Source organism: Physeter macrocephalus, chromosome 11, assembly GCF_002837175.3.
Source record: "Physeter macrocephalus isolate SW-GA chromosome 11, ASM283717v5, whole genome shotgun sequence".
NCBI classification, from domain to species: Eukaryota; Metazoa; Chordata; class Mammalia; order Artiodactyla; family Physeteridae; genus Physeter; species Physeter macrocephalus.
In genome coordinates, this window is record NC_041224.1 from 150775231 (window position 1) to 150790731 (window position 15501).

General features: G+C 40.5%; 1 protein-coding gene across 2 annotated transcripts in view; it reads right to left on the reverse strand.

Moving 5' to 3' along the window:
• Positions 1–11176: 11176 nt before the first annotated feature.
• The window catches only part of COX16 (cytochrome c oxidase assembly factor COX16), a 124224-nt gene continuing 119899 nt past the window's right edge, over positions 11177–15501 (reverse strand). For both annotated transcript variants that reach the window (XR_008618696.1, XM_055088567.1), the window contains one exon: positions 11177–12418. Coding sequence is in view for 1 of the 2 variants with exons in the window: in XM_055088567.1 (XP_054944542.1) it covers positions 12306–12418 (113 nt within the window). In the remaining variant the exon portion in view is untranslated. The remainder of the gene's footprint in view (positions 12419–15501) is intronic.

Sequence of the window (15501 nt, forward strand, 5' to 3'; positions counted from 1 at the left end):
CTCCCTTCACTCTCTGTGCACCATGACCTTGAGAATACTCAAAGGGATAGAACTTTGTTCATCTGCTATGGAAGCAAACAGGTCTCTTTAAGAGGAGCCCCTGAATTTCATGCCTTTGAAGACTCTCTCCTTGCTGTGTTCTTCCAACCCAAATGGGCCTCCCTACATGTCTAAGGGAGACTTCAGCTAGGTGGAAAGGGCTGCTCTTGGAGTCTGTGTTTCTGCCGATGGCAGGTAGATGATGATTGTCATGGAATAAAAGAATGAATGGCATGTCAGTATTAAAGCATCCTCTTGGCCCTCTCATAGTTTCTTTTCTCACCATAGATTGCAATCATTTTCTTGATATTTATGATCTTCTTTAAAAGATATAAGCCCCTTCACCTAACATTCAGCACATCCTTTTACCTCTCAAACAATTTGTACATTGGTTTATGAAGATTTTTGTCACTAGACTGTGAGTTCTTTGAGGGAACCTCTTTCCACAGTAGAATAACCCAATCTGTTTGCTGATGGCTAAAGGATGAGGGAGAAGGAGCAGTCTGGCGTGACTTCCAGCTGTCTGGCTTGAGAGAAACTCAAGGGATGGCAGCACTGACTTAGGAAACATGGGAGGAAAAACATGTTTGGAGAACAAGGAGGGAAGGGTCATTTTGGACATGATGAACCTGCGTGATGTTCAAATGGGCAATCTCAGAGGCAGTTGGAGATGGGTGTCTCAAGCTCAGGAGACAGGTTTGGCTGCAGACACAGATTTGGGAACCATCAGCATATAGGTGGTCATTGAGGCCATGGGAACAGATGAGACCCCCAGAAAGAGTGTGTAGAGTTAGTTACACACTCTTTTACTCCATTTTTAGTGCTTATCCCAGAGCAGGGATTAGCAAACTATGGCCTGTGGCTGTTTTTGTAAGTAAAATTTAATTGGAGCACAGCAACGCCTGCCTGTTTGTTTGTGTCTTGTCTATGATTGCTTCACATCACAACAGCAGAGTCTAGTAGCTGCAGCAGAGACCATATGACCTACAAAGTGGGAAATATTTACTATCTAGCCTTTTACAGAAAAGTTTGCTGACCTAGAGACTGCAACAAGCACCCTTGCTTTACTATATGTAATACAAATGAGGCCATTGAGAATCCAGTTGTAAGTTTATTGCTGCTCTTTTGCAGTAAATGGATCTCCTTGTTGCTCTTAAGTTTTTCTGTCTTTGGTTCCTAAAAGTTTTACTGTGATGTGCCTTACAGTAAAACTGGGTGTGCCTGGGTGTAGCTTTCACTTTATTTATCTTATTTGGATTTTATAGAACTTCTTGAATTTAATATCTTTAAATGATCTTGGAGAATGTTTAGTTATTATCCTCTTAATACTTCTGTCCTATTGTCTCTCTTCTCTTCTTTTGGAAGTCCAATTACAGGTGTGTTAAACTTTTTCAGTATGCCCCATATTTATCCTATACTCTTTTCTGGATTTTCTGTTCTTTTTTATCTCTATGTTTTAGTCTAGATATTTTATACTGATTTATCTTTCAATTAAATTTCCATTTTTTTTATAGATTCCATCTTATTATCTATTAATCACAGCTATTTTAAAGTCTTTGTATGATATCTCCAACACCTAGAGTTCTTCTAAGTCTATTTCTAGATTTTGTTCCTCTCTCTCTCTCTCTGTATATATATATAGAGAGAGAATGAGATATCTATATGTATATGTATACATAGATATACACATAGATATATATAGACATATATATCAGTTTTTCTTGTCTCCTGGTATGCCTGGTATTTTTTGACCGAATGCTAACATTATGTGTGAAAAATTATAGAGTTAAGGTGAGTCTCTGGATTATGTTAGCTTTTTGAGAGAGGTATCACTTTTTTTGAAGGGGTGTGTGTGAGGGGGTAGTCTGTTAGGATCAGGATGAATCATCTCAATCCAGTTTGTATTTGAGTTTAGTTGAGGCTGAGTTCCATACTGCATGAGGATTGGTCTATTTCTGGTCACTTTTATTGCTCAAGGATCACTTCCATGGTGAGCCAGGGACTTTGAAGTTTTTGTCTCCACATGGGTTAGACTGCTCAGAATTCTCCTTCATCTCTCAGTCTTGTAGTTGTCACATTCTGTTTAGCTTTTCAGTAGACCAACTTTGTGGTTATGCAGAGCTTCAAGAAGAAAAGCACTAAAGAAGAATTTTAGCTCTCTTCTCGGTGTCTCCCTTGCCTCATGTTTTTTTGACTCTTCAGGTCCTTAACGCCTTAGTAGCTCTCTACGATCTTCAAATCATAGCTAGAAGTGGAAATCACCTTTTTTTTTTTTTTTTTTTTTTTTTTTTTAATTTGTTTATTTACATCAGTATGGGTATGTAGTGGGTTACAAGCCCACTGCAACATCCTGGAAAAGGCTTATTTGGACTAGTACTTTTTTTTTTTTTTTGCGGTACGCGGGCCTCTCACTGTCGTGGCCTCTCCCATTGCGGAGCACAGGCTCCGGATGCGCAGGCTCAGCGGCCATGGCTCACGGGCCCAGCCGCTCCGCGGCATGTGGGATCTTCCCGGACCGGGGCACGAACCCGTCTCCCCTGCATCGGCAGGCGGACTCTCAACCACTGCGCCACCAGGGAAGCCCCACATTTTTTTAATTCAAAAGAAATGTATGCTGCCTCTATCAAATCAAATAATACAAATATATATAAGGAAGAGTTTAATAATTCCCCTTCCCCAATATGTCTCCTTTATTGAAGTAACTAATGTTAAAGTCTAATGAGTATCCTTCCATTTCTTTATGCTCATATATGTAAATGTAGAGATTGTTGAAGACAATTAGTTTGGATTCATTTTAAAAAATGGGATCACACATATACGTGATGTTGTAATTTGCAACAAATTTTTATCAATGTATAAAAATGTATTTAAAAATAACTGCCTAATATTCCACATATAATGTCATATTTATTAAATCATTCCCCTGTTGATAGACATTCAAATTGTTTCTTTCTTTTTCCAGCCACATATATACTGCAGGTTATTACTACTTTCTCGATTCTTGCCAATCTAATAGGTGAAAAATGGTATTTCAATGTACCCCAAAATATTTAAAGAATTTAAAAAATATGTTTATTGAGTATTTGCATATACTCCTTTGAAAATTCTTGCCTATACTGCTTTGAAAATTCTTGTTTATATCCTTTGCCCATTTTCCGTTTCTAATGTTATCGATTTGTAGGAGTTTTCAATATAATTCATGATAGGAACCCCTCATTTGCCACATGTGTTGTAAATACTTTTCCAAAGTCTATTTGCCTTTTAAGATGTTACTTATGGTATCTTTTCTCATGTAAACATTTTATACGCATAAAACGCCCATTTTTTCATTATGACTTCTGGATTCTGTGTTTTGCTTACAGGCTTTCTCTCTTCAAGCTTATAAAAATGTTTTCCTAAAATTGATTTCCTAAATTTTTATATATTTTTTTTGTTTGTTTGTTTTTGTTTTGTTTTGTTTTGTTTTGTTTTTTGCGGTACGCGGGCCTCTCACTTCTGTGGCCTCTCCCTTTGCGGAGCACAGGCTCCGGACGCGCAGGCTCAGCGGCCATGGCTCACGGGCCCAGCCGCTCCGCGGCACGTGGGATCCCCCCGGACCGGGGCACGAACCCGTGTCCCCCGCACCGGCAGGCGGACCCTCAACCACTGCGCCACCAGGGAAGCCCTTTATATTATATATATATAATTTATCTAGTTTTTTTTTTTTTGTATGTGGTATGATGCATGGGGTCTAACTTGTTTTCCTTCAGATGCTAACTTCATCAACATAATTTACTAAATAAACTACCCTTTCCCACTTGGTCAAAAATTAAGATTCATATTCTACTTGAACCAATTTTGGATTCTGTTTCATTGATCTATTTGTCTATTATTGTGCCAAGCCCATAGCCAAGGCTTTCATCTTTCTGTAAAAATTTACTTGACTATTCTCAGCTATTCCTCCATTGACCTTTAAAATCATCATATCCATTGTAAAAAATATCAAACTAGGATTCTGGTTGAAATTTCATTAAATATATAAATTCCTTTGGGAAGGGTAGATATTGCTATGACATTATCTCATTCTATCTTAGGAAGTTGTCACTCCATTTAGATATCTTTTTTCACATTTTAATAAGAGTTTTATAGTTCTACTTATTTAGGTCTTTTGCCTTTCTTGTGAACTTTATTTCTAGGTATTTTATAGTTTGAGGTTTTATTATAAATGGGATTTCTTCCCCCAGAAATTTAAATTTCTGTTTATTAAAACTATTAACTTTTGTATTTTAATTTTGTATCCAGTCACTTTATTCAATTATTTTAAAAACAATAACTAACATTTATGGAGAACTAACAATGGGCTACACATTGTTTCAAGCATTTTAATGCATTAACTCATTTAATCCTCATAATATCTCTATAAGGTAGATACTATTATATCAGTTCTATAGATGAGGAAACTGAGACATAAAGTAGAATTTCTTAGTCTTTCTTGGAAAACAATCTTCTAATCTGAAAATGAAAATTCTACTATTTAGCCATATTTCTGATAATTTTTTGATCTTATTGTATTGGCTAAAACTTGAAAAACAATGTTGAATAACAGGAGAAATAATACACATTTTTGTCTTTTTTTCTTATTTTAATAGAACTATTATAAATAGAAATTATAGATAAACCCAAATGTACCCTGGTAATTTGATAAGGAACTATATGTTTTCAAATAATGATATAATAATAATAATTATTATTATTATTAGGGAGCAAAGAAAAAAAATAAAGAGATTTATATGTGCAAGTATCTTCCATTTGTGAAAGTATCTTCCATCCTTAAAGAAATCCTTGCTCAATCCCACAGCCCTGTTAAGATTTCTTCCCTCTGTAAGTAACAGAGTGCCCAACCAAGAGCAGTTTAAACCATAAGAAGAAGTCGAAAGGAAAGTGATTTCAGGGTAATTCAGCAGCTCAGTAATGTCATCAAGGATGCAAGACCTTTCTGTAGTTTCTACTTAACTGTGGTAGGGAAGAAAAATCTGACTCGATACTGGGTCTGTTTCTCTTACTTTAACCTTTGTATTCTATTGCTTTTGCTACAAGTTAAGAATGTTGCCTAGAGTCTGAAATATACAAGATAGCCCATTCTCAAGTCTCTGACCTCTGAAGGTACACCACTTTCCCATTTATATAGAGAGAAAAATTTGCAGAACAGAAAATAACATTTGTCTTGTTGGAGGTTTATGGGAACATTGTTACCCAACCTATGTGGACGGCTGCAAGAACAAAGGATTTGGACATCAAGAAGTTTGCAACAACCAACCACATCCTATCCCTTTTTCATATAAAAAAAGCCTGAACTCTAACTTGTGTAAAATGGTTCTTTGGGACACTAGTGCACCGTCTTCTTGGTCTGCTGGCTTTCCGAATAAAATTGCTATATTTTGACCCAACACCTCATCTCTCCATTTGTTGGCCTGTCCTGCAGTGAGCAGTATGAGCTTGGTCTTGGTAACAAATTTTGGCAAAGGCAGCCGGCAGCCTTGCTGCTCATGGCCAGCTGGCTGGCCTGGTTGAGGAATTTTCGGGTAAGGCCCTAGCAGCTGCTGGGAGCACCTGTCCTCAGGATCTTCCCTTCAAAATTCCCTGAAGTGGCACCAGCTGCCCCAGCGCTTGGCCGTTGGAGCAAGGAATCGAAATCTGGGTGCTGACTGACTCAATACAGTAGGGCAAGTCGCTTTGGTGTATAGAGCCAGAAATTTTATTCCTTTCCATTTGGGTTTTTTTCCTCCAGAATAAACCAGTTTATTTTGTATTTGAGTGGGTACCCTGTTGGAGAGAGGAAATAGTTGCTGAACTTTTACCCGATCTGTGAACTAGTTCATTTGTTTCTTTGAATGCTAGCATTTGTGTGTGCCATTTGTGTTCTGTCTTGTCTTTCTGTCTTTAAAAACTGCAGAATGTTTCAACTATCCCTAAAGAAAGTCCTCTGGGGTGCATTTTGGATAAGTGATCTGATTATAGCTATGAACCCATGATTAAGAGAAAGATAATATTTTATTGTAGCAATGTGGTGGCCACAGTACCTGTTAGGATCTCCACAAAGGGTTTATGCAGGGTTATCTTGGGACCCTGAGTACCATGTACTATCACCCTTGCTTTGTTAATTACATCGTTGTTTGCAGTCTCCTGTGTCATTGGTCTAGCCAGGGAGTCACATTGCATGGAGGTTGAATTGATGGTTCTTGTGATATGTAAAACCACAAGACCAAACTTGAGGGTTTGTTCTTTGGGTTTTTCACTTCAATTTGTTTTGGTACCATTTCTCCATTTACCGCCAAATCAGTTTTGTGCTATTTAAAACTTTTACTGATGTCAAATGGAGGAAAGGAACAGAAAACACACACACACACAGACACACACACACACACACACAACGCTGTCTGTTCTTGTCTGAGAGTGGGACATTTCCAGGGAGAAGGAAAAGGTTGCACTTGGTTTCTAAAATCACCAAAAGCCCCAGCCCAGAATTCAGCTGGGTTGGTTGATGCCAGGGTAAAATGGTTAGAGAGGATCAGTTGCTAGTTATGGTTTTACAATAAAACGCTGAGGAATGGTGGTCTTCAAATGGCTCTATATAATCCTACCATTAGAGCTATTCTTTGAAAAAGTGGAGAAGAATGATAAAATCCCCTTTGTGCAAGCATTTGTGCTATAACATCAGGGAAAATAAGAAAAGCAAGGGAACAAGAGTGACAATATATTGCTTCAAACCTTAACTTCTCTGGCTGAGCTGGCTGCCCCAGCCACTCAGCCACTATGCTAATGTATCCACCCCTTCCACCACTTCCTGCTTCTATACAGCCCACCCTACTCCCAATGCTGGGGCTCAGGAAGTGATGGGACTGGCTCCCCTTCCTTATACAGATCAATTGGAAAATACTGTGTTAGTTCCTGGGGCACAGGGTCCTGGTTTGGTATTGCCATCTAAGACCTGACAGGACACCCAGTTCAGACCAGAAGCCACTCCCTTTGCAGGGCAATTTCCCCTATGCCACTATTCCATGGGGGCCTACATGCAAACAGCCAGCAGGCTGAGTTTAACAAAATTCAAGAAATTCAGCAAAAACCAAATGAAGACCCCTCTGAATTTTTGGAAAGGATTTATCAGGTCTACAGCAGATCCCAAGCCCCCTGAAAATGCTACAATGGTAAATATGAGGAAATTGCAAAAATTAGATGGTGCATTTGGAACAAACCCTTCTCAATCGGTAGATGTTGCTTTTAAAGTGTTCAACAATGGGGAACAATGACAGAAGATGCAAAATGGAATGCCACTCTTCTGGCATGGCACTGGATTCCCAGAGTAACCCAAAGAGAGGTAAGCCACCATTAAGGGAGGAACAATGAGCTACTGTAAGGAGGAGGGGCATTGGAAAGAAGATTGCCCTAGGCTAAAACATGAGAAGGAAAACAATAAAAGAAAGATGGGAGCCTCTCATATGGTAGACAGAGAGCAACATTCTGATGATAAATGAAGAGGCCCAGAGGCTCCCTAGGGCTTGAGGCACCCAATTCCAATTTCACCACAGGAGCTCCGTAACAGTGGGGAATAAGCTGATTGACTTTCTGATAGATACGGGTGCAACATACTCTGTGGTAAACACCAAGGTGGCACAGAAAACATCTCAATCCATCCCAGTCACGGAAGTCTCTGGAGAAGTACAAAATCATTTGTTCTTCCAAACTCTAGAATGCCAACGAGGGGACCTCACCCTGAAACATAGTTTCTTACATATGCCAGAGTGTCCAATCCCTCTTCTGGGTGGATATCTCCCTTGTAAAGTTAAATGCTCAGGTAACTTTTTTTTGTTGTCAGAACAGCTTAACATCAGAGTCCCACCAGAACACACTTTAAACCTACAGATGACGCTCATAGAAACCGCAGATAAGGAGACAGAGCTCTTTCCCCATGGAGGTCTATGGAAAGGTAAGACCAAAAGTGTGGGCAGACAGCACCCCGGGGAAGGCCAAAAATGCATGGCCAATACGGATCCCATTAAAAAGGGATGATGGGACACCTAACCTAAAACAATATCCTCTAAGGCAAGACACCCAAAACGAAATTCAGCCGATTCTCAAAAAGTTTTTGAAAACAGGACTGATTAAACCCTGCAGGTCCCCATATAAAACCCCTATTCTCCTGGTCAAAAAATCGAACTCAGCAGAGGATCGCTTTGTCCAAGACTTGAGGGCTATTAATGAAGCAGTCCAAGATTTGCACCCTTTGTATGCTCTGCTCACAACTATTCTGGGAGAATACAGCTGTTTCTCAATTTTTGGACTTAAAAGATACTTTTTTTCTGCATTCCTATTTGCAGAAGAATCACAGCAGCTATTTGCTTTTGAATGGCAGGACCCAGAAACACAGGTGGTCCAACAGTATTGTTGGACAGTCCTGCCTAGAGGATTTAAAAATTCCCCTACCTTGTTTGGGGAAATGTTGGCTAGGGACCTTAGAAACTTAATATTGGGTGAAGGACTTTTACTCAATTTGTGGACAGTTCGTTAGGGCGATTATCAAGCCATGATAGGATCACTTCTCCAACAGATTGACTTGTCAGAATACCAGCCATTGTATTCAGAAAGGGACAGAGAAAGGGCCAAAGAGTAGGGTTTCACTCTTGATCGCCTGGCTGGAAATATAGTGCACAAGGAATTGTTTTGATCCCTGAGGCATTCCTGGACACTGTGCTGCAGCACATTCATAATAGAACCCATTATGGGAGAGATGCTACCTTAAATGGATTCAAAAGTATATAATGGGGCCTAACCTACAAAAGACCATCCAGCGAGTCACTCAGAACTGCTTAATTTATGCTAAATATAACCCAAAGACTGCTGTCAGACCTCTCCAGATGGGGCCTCAACACAGAGGAACCTGCCCCACCAAGAACTGGCAAATAGACTTCACTCAAATTCCTCGAGCTGCAGGAAATTTCAGACACCTGATAGTGCCTGTGGACACTTTTTCAGGATGGGTAGAAGCATATCCCACCCAGACAGCAAAAAGCCGCTAAAATGGTTAAAGCCCTCCTTGAGGAAATTATCCTCCAATTTGGATGGTCTAGCACCCTTCAAAGTGATAACAGGCCTGCTTTTGTCTCTAGCATAACCCAACAAGTGTCTAAAACACTGCACTTTAACTGGAAACTGTCTTCATCCTGGAGACCACAATCACAGGAAAAACCAAAAAAATGAATCATACATTAAAAAGGAGCATTGCTAAAATATGCCAAGAGACTAATTTAACTTGAGATAAGGTCTTGCCAGTTGCCCTGCTATGGATTAGTGTGGCTCCTAGAAGCAAGCTTAAATTAAACCCTTTTGAAATATTGTATGGTAGGACATTCCAGGTGTCTGTCTGGGCAGGAGAATCTGTAGATGTCTTAAAGGACTTGACAGTCACCAACTATGTTAACACTTTAGCACTATACTAACTTCCATTCATGAGTTTGCTTCCAATAGGTCTGCCTACCCAAATGAGGAAGTCCTGCACCCCTTCCTGCCTGGGGATTGAGTCTTCCTCAAAACCTGGAGAGAACAAGGACCTGAACATCAATTTGCCACTAAGTGGAGAGGACCATACAGGTGCTGTTGAACACTGACTCCTCTTTAAATTAGTGGGGATAAGACCACGGATTCACCACATCTGAGTATTACTCACTTTTCCAGAAACTGGATGGAATGAAGAAAAGCAGACTTGGTCTTATGAGACGTTAGAAGGGCTTAAGTTACTATTTTGAGCCAAGCTTCCTATCAGATAAGTAATGATGACGTTTGCTCTGCTCTTTTGTTTCCTTACACTGGTAACAGCCTCTTGTTGGAAAGGACCAAAGAGGGGAAATAACTCTACCCCTCTATTAAATGTTTGGCAGGATCTAAAGATAACACAGAGCAGAGCATGCTGGATATCCTTATTCCAAGTGCTGGAATGTATGTATATGTTCAAGTGCTTGTCTAAGTATTGTGACAGGGCCATAAAAAGGGGAATCATGTATGCCCAACCAGGGACTCAGGAATACTTCCAGTCCCAAGTTGATCCAATTCCATCTCACGATCACCCCCTCACTGCCCCCGTTCAGCAGGAAGTAGCCCGGGCAGTCGTCACCCCTTTTCCCACAAGATTGTCAAATGGACATTTACAGTGGGAAATTGTAATAGGGAAGAACAAACCTGACTCCATACTGGGTCTGTTTCTTTTACTTTTACCTTTGTATTCTCTTGCTTTTGCTACAAGTTAATCACTAAAGGGAAGTTGCCTATAGCTTAAAGTATACATGATGGCCCATCTCCTGGAACCCTGCCTCCCATGCCTGCATGTTAAGCTAAAATACCTTTGTTTAAACTCACAGGAAACATCCTGACCAGGCCCACCCATAAGTGGCTGCAGGGAAAAAGAAATTAACACATCTCTTCTGAGGCTGGCTTCAACCAGGGAATATTTGCAACCACTTATCACCTTTTTCACTTTAACTCCTCACCTCCCCCTCTTTGTTGTATGAAAGAAACTAGCATCCAAACCAGGGCAAGATGGTTCTTTGGGACAGTAGTGCACCATCTTCTGCTGGCTTTCTGAATAAAATCACTATTCCTTGTCCCAACACCTCATCTCTCGATTTATTGGTCTATCTTGTGGTGAGTAGTTGAGATCTAAAAAAGTTGAACTCACAGGACCAGAAAGTAGAATGATGGTTGCAGGGGTTGGGGCTGGGGTAAATGGAAAGATATTGGTCAAACAGTACAATGCCTCCTACCTCCTTGTTTGGCTGCCCTGCAATAAAGCCTGTTTCTCTCTGTAAAAGACCGTTGCCTCAGTATTTGGTCTTTCCATTGTGGAGCAGGTCACAAGCCCACTTGCTCAGTTTCACTTCTACTTATAAGGTGTAAGTTCTGGGAACCTAATGTACAGCACAGTGACCATAGTTACTAATACTGTCTTGTACACTTGAAATTTGCTAAAAGGGAAGATCTTAAGTGTCCTCACCACACACTCAAAAATGTATATATATTAAATCATCATGTTGTACACCTTAAAAAAATCATGTAAACCTAAATATTTACAATTTTTATTTGTCAGTCAAACCTCAATAAAGCTGGCAAAAAAAACCCCAAACAAAACAAGAGTGCAAGGAAGATACCAAGAAAAAGGCTGAGGCTCTAGAGGGACTCCCCAGGAGAAAGGTTGAGGGAATGAACTAGACATGAATAAAAGTAAAAGAAAGTGAGGTAAGCAAGTGGGCTGTGTTCTTGGGCAGTGATCATGGCGATGACAGAGAGATACAAAAGGGAAATGTATTCCACACCAGACTCACAGTTATCACCCCTTAGTGAGGGGTAGTAAAACTACCACAAAATCACCTTCAAAAGTGGGGTGAGGGGGATGATTTGTTCATTGGTTCATGGATGACACAATTACTTACTGAAAACTGACTATCTATGGGAGAGTTCTGGTATGAAGATGTACCAGTCAACAAGACAAAGATCCTGCTCTCATGGTGCAGGAGAAGGGGGATAATCAGCAAATAAACTAGAGTGCATTTTTATGAAACTTCAGATGAAAATAAGTGGTATGAAGAAAACTCAGGCCAGGTGAAAGGTTAGAGAGTGGCTGTGGTGAGGATATCTTGGTGGCAATTTAGATTGAATGCTCAGAGAAGGTCTCTCAGGAAAGGTCACGTTTGAGCAGCAGCTGCAGTGAAGTGAAGGAGTGAGGCATGTGCAGACTTGCGGGCAGATGACCAGTGCTGTGTTTGAGGAGTAGGCAGCATCCACTAGAGCCTAGTGAATGATGGGGGGTGGGGGAGGGGGCAGCAGGAGACAACGAGAGACTTGCAGCTCTGGCTGCTGCTGAAGTCAGACAGCCTGAAATCTCTGAGGTTTTTAGCTTGATTTCCTCATCCCTAAATTCTTTCTACGTAAGATATCATATCATTCTTCCTCTTGGTGTACGTAGTCCTCTTCCTAATGGAGGGCTGTTTCCCATCTGCATGGCTTGGTTGTCCATCTACAAGGTACTTTGTCTATTGTATGTCTATATGCTACAGTTTAGAAGTCAACAGAGCTAAAAATAACAAAGTCTCGCTGGAGCGCAGTGATGAATCTGCTAAATTCTGCAGAGAGCCAGAGGCAACAGGGAACCAGACAGCACAAGCTCCAAGCACCCTGGGCAGTCTCTTCCCTGAGAAATCATCACAAAACTTCTGGTCTTGATCTATTGATGAGTCTCCCTTTCACCAATGAGAAATACACTTCTTGATGAAAAGAAAACAGCTCTTGAAAGGTTTGCTTCTTCCCGAGGTGGTGAACAGCACCAGCTGTTGTAACAGTATCTTACTCTGTGATGCTGATTTTAAAGAGAGAAAAAAAGAAAACAATAATATTTACCTAATTATGAAGCAATGCATATTTATTGTTGGGAAATTAGACATGCAGAGAAGTATAAAGAAAAATCATCCAAATGTCACCACCTGGACGTAAGTATTATAACATATGTAATTTCATACAATTACACAGTTAATATGTATTTGAATATAACTGAGCATTTGGTAGCTACAATTTTGTATCTTAATTTTAAATTAAGCATTATTTAGTAATCAGCTTTCCATTGATACTGCCTTTTAATTCCACAAACTGGGCTCTAGGCTCTAGCAATACCAAGGGAACTAGTGCAGGGAGAGGTTGGGGCTGGTGAAAGCCAAGATTATGTCCCATGTGGTTGTTTTCTGAGGCAAACATCATTGTGTTACAACATTGGCAGCTCCTTGACTCTCCTCTCCAATTCATAAGTGTGTATTATACAAAGAGGATAGAGGAGACTCAGAGACCTGGGGACTGGTTTTTATTTGGCCAATTATTATTATTATTTTTTTTTTTTTTTCGGTACGCGGGCCTCTCACTGTTGCGGCCTCTTCCGTTGATTGTGTTACAACATTGGCAGCTCCTTGACTCTCCTCTCCAATTCATAAGTGTGTATTATACAAAGAGGATAGAGGAGACTCAGAGACCTGGGGACTGGTTTTTATTTGGCCAATTATTATTATTATTTTTTTTTTTTTCCGGTACGCGGGCCTCTCACTGTTGCGGCCTCTCCCGTTGCGGAGCACAGGCTCCGGACGCGCAGGCTCAGCGGCCATGGCTCACGGGCCCAGCCGCTCCGCGGCATGCGGGATGTTCCCGGACCGGGGCGCGAACCCGTGTTCCCTGCATCGGCAGGCGGACTCTCAACCACTGCGCCACCAGGGAAGCCCCTAGCCAATTATTTTACTTAGTGTGTAGCTGTCAATAAGACTCATTTCAATGCACAGTACACTGCTAAGGAACATACACATACACACCCACACAAATGGCATTATATATTTTTTTGACTGCCCCTACCATGGCACACACATCCTGACCTTTACCCTAAAAAGTGGGCCTTTCTAACCAGGGAAATTGGCTTATTCTTAGTCTTAAGAGATAAGGGGCGCTGTCTTCAGCAGAGATACTATCAGAGATTAACTGCTCTCTGCCTGACTTGGAAATAACAGTTGCCTCCTTATTTTTGGCCCAGCTGAGCATCTTAGTGGTATGTGTAATGAGTTCAGCCTACGGAAGATTTTTTTAAATTGAAGTATAGTTGATTTACAATATTGTGTTAGTTTCAGGTATATAGCAAAGTGATTCAGTTATACATATATATATTTTTTCAGATTCTTTTCCATTATAGGTTATTACAAGATATTGAATATAGTTCCCTGCGCTATACAGTAACCCCTTGTTGTTTACCTATTTTGTATATAGTGGTGTGTATCTGTTAATCCCATACTCCCAATTCAGCCTCTGGAAGATTTTAGCTGGCTTTTGTATTCCTACAATTTTGGTGTCTTTGTTATTTTTTTTATTCTGATTGTGGCCAAGGCTAAAGCAGGAGCCAAACATAAACCAAACCCACTTCTTGACCAGCTCTAATCATAGCATATAGGTAACTTTATTGTCCTTTCTTATCAGAGCACAGAGGATCCCATGACACACTACATCACATGAGCAGGAGCCACGATTAGCTCATTTCCCCTTTCTTCAGCCTTGGCCACAATGAGAGTGAAAGATCAAAAAACACACTGAAGAGGTAGGAATAGAAAGGCTGAATAAGCATGAAATCGTGACTGGTCTAAGCCAATCAGGGGAATTTCAAACCTCTTTGCCAGATACTCATTTTTCAGCCTGTGTTGCAGTCAGAGATGGCTGTGTGATCCAGTTCCCATCATGGGCATAGGAGAAAATCTGAAAAATATTTCATTCTTGATGAACAGAAAAAGTGTTTTTCCTTTGCCCCCTTTTCTCATCTTTGAATGTCGTGTGAAGACCTAATGCCTGGAGCTTCGGTAGCCACCTTGTGACGGTGAGGTGACAAGCATGAGGCAGCGTGCTCAGGATGCTGAAACTCAAGGATGAAAAGTGGCTGGATCCCTGATGACATGTTTGAGTTGCTAGTCAACTCTGGAACTGCCCACTTTGGAAATTTTTCTTAAGAAACAAGAAAATGTCTTATGGTTTAAGACACTTTTCTTGCAAGTGAACCTATCCTAATTGATACAAAGAACGGTCAAAGAGTGAGAGGTTAAGCTTTTCTGAAGGGCACCTTTAATATTGTAGTAACTGCAAACTACAACAAATTCAATTTCAATTTCAGGAGTTGACCAGCTGGGTGAACAGGGTGCATTTGTCTTTTAACTGGTGGAAGCTGATCTTTACAAAAGATGGGCAGATTTAGATCAGCCAGTGGGCAAAAAGGAACCAACCAGAATCTATATCCCACAATACTCTGAGTACAGGTATGTAGCATATTCTTTAAACATGCTCTCTGTTAAGTCTAAAACATGTTGTCATTAGTACGTATGTTTTTGACAACACCTAACAGAGAAAAGTTAACCTATATAGTATAAGAAAAGGGAGTTAAGTGTCATGAATAGAGACCTCTCAAAGAGCTCTGTAAGGCACAAAGGAAGAGAGTTTAGCTGGCACGTGCATCCATCTCAGAGCAGATGGTACTAATTATGTGTTTTCAGAACAAAAGGGAAATTAGAAATACCTCTTGATTTCAGCTACCTTATAACTAAGGTAACATTTTAATTTCCATCAATTTTTAGTGAGTGGTTGTTTTGCAAATCATTACTGACAGCTTTAAATGGTCATCTTCCTCACAGTATCTAAAATGTTGTTGGATCTATTTAAAAACTGAATTATGGAATCTCTTCAGGAACATACTATTAAGGAAAGTTCCTTAACTTTGAAGTCAGACCAACAAGTATTAAAATTTCCTGCTATTGGGCTTCCCTGGTGGCGCAGTCGTTGAGAATCTGCCTGCCAATGCAGGGGACATGGGTTCGAGCCCTGGTCTGGGAAGATCCCACATGCCGCGGAGCAACTAGGCCTGTGAGCCACAACTAC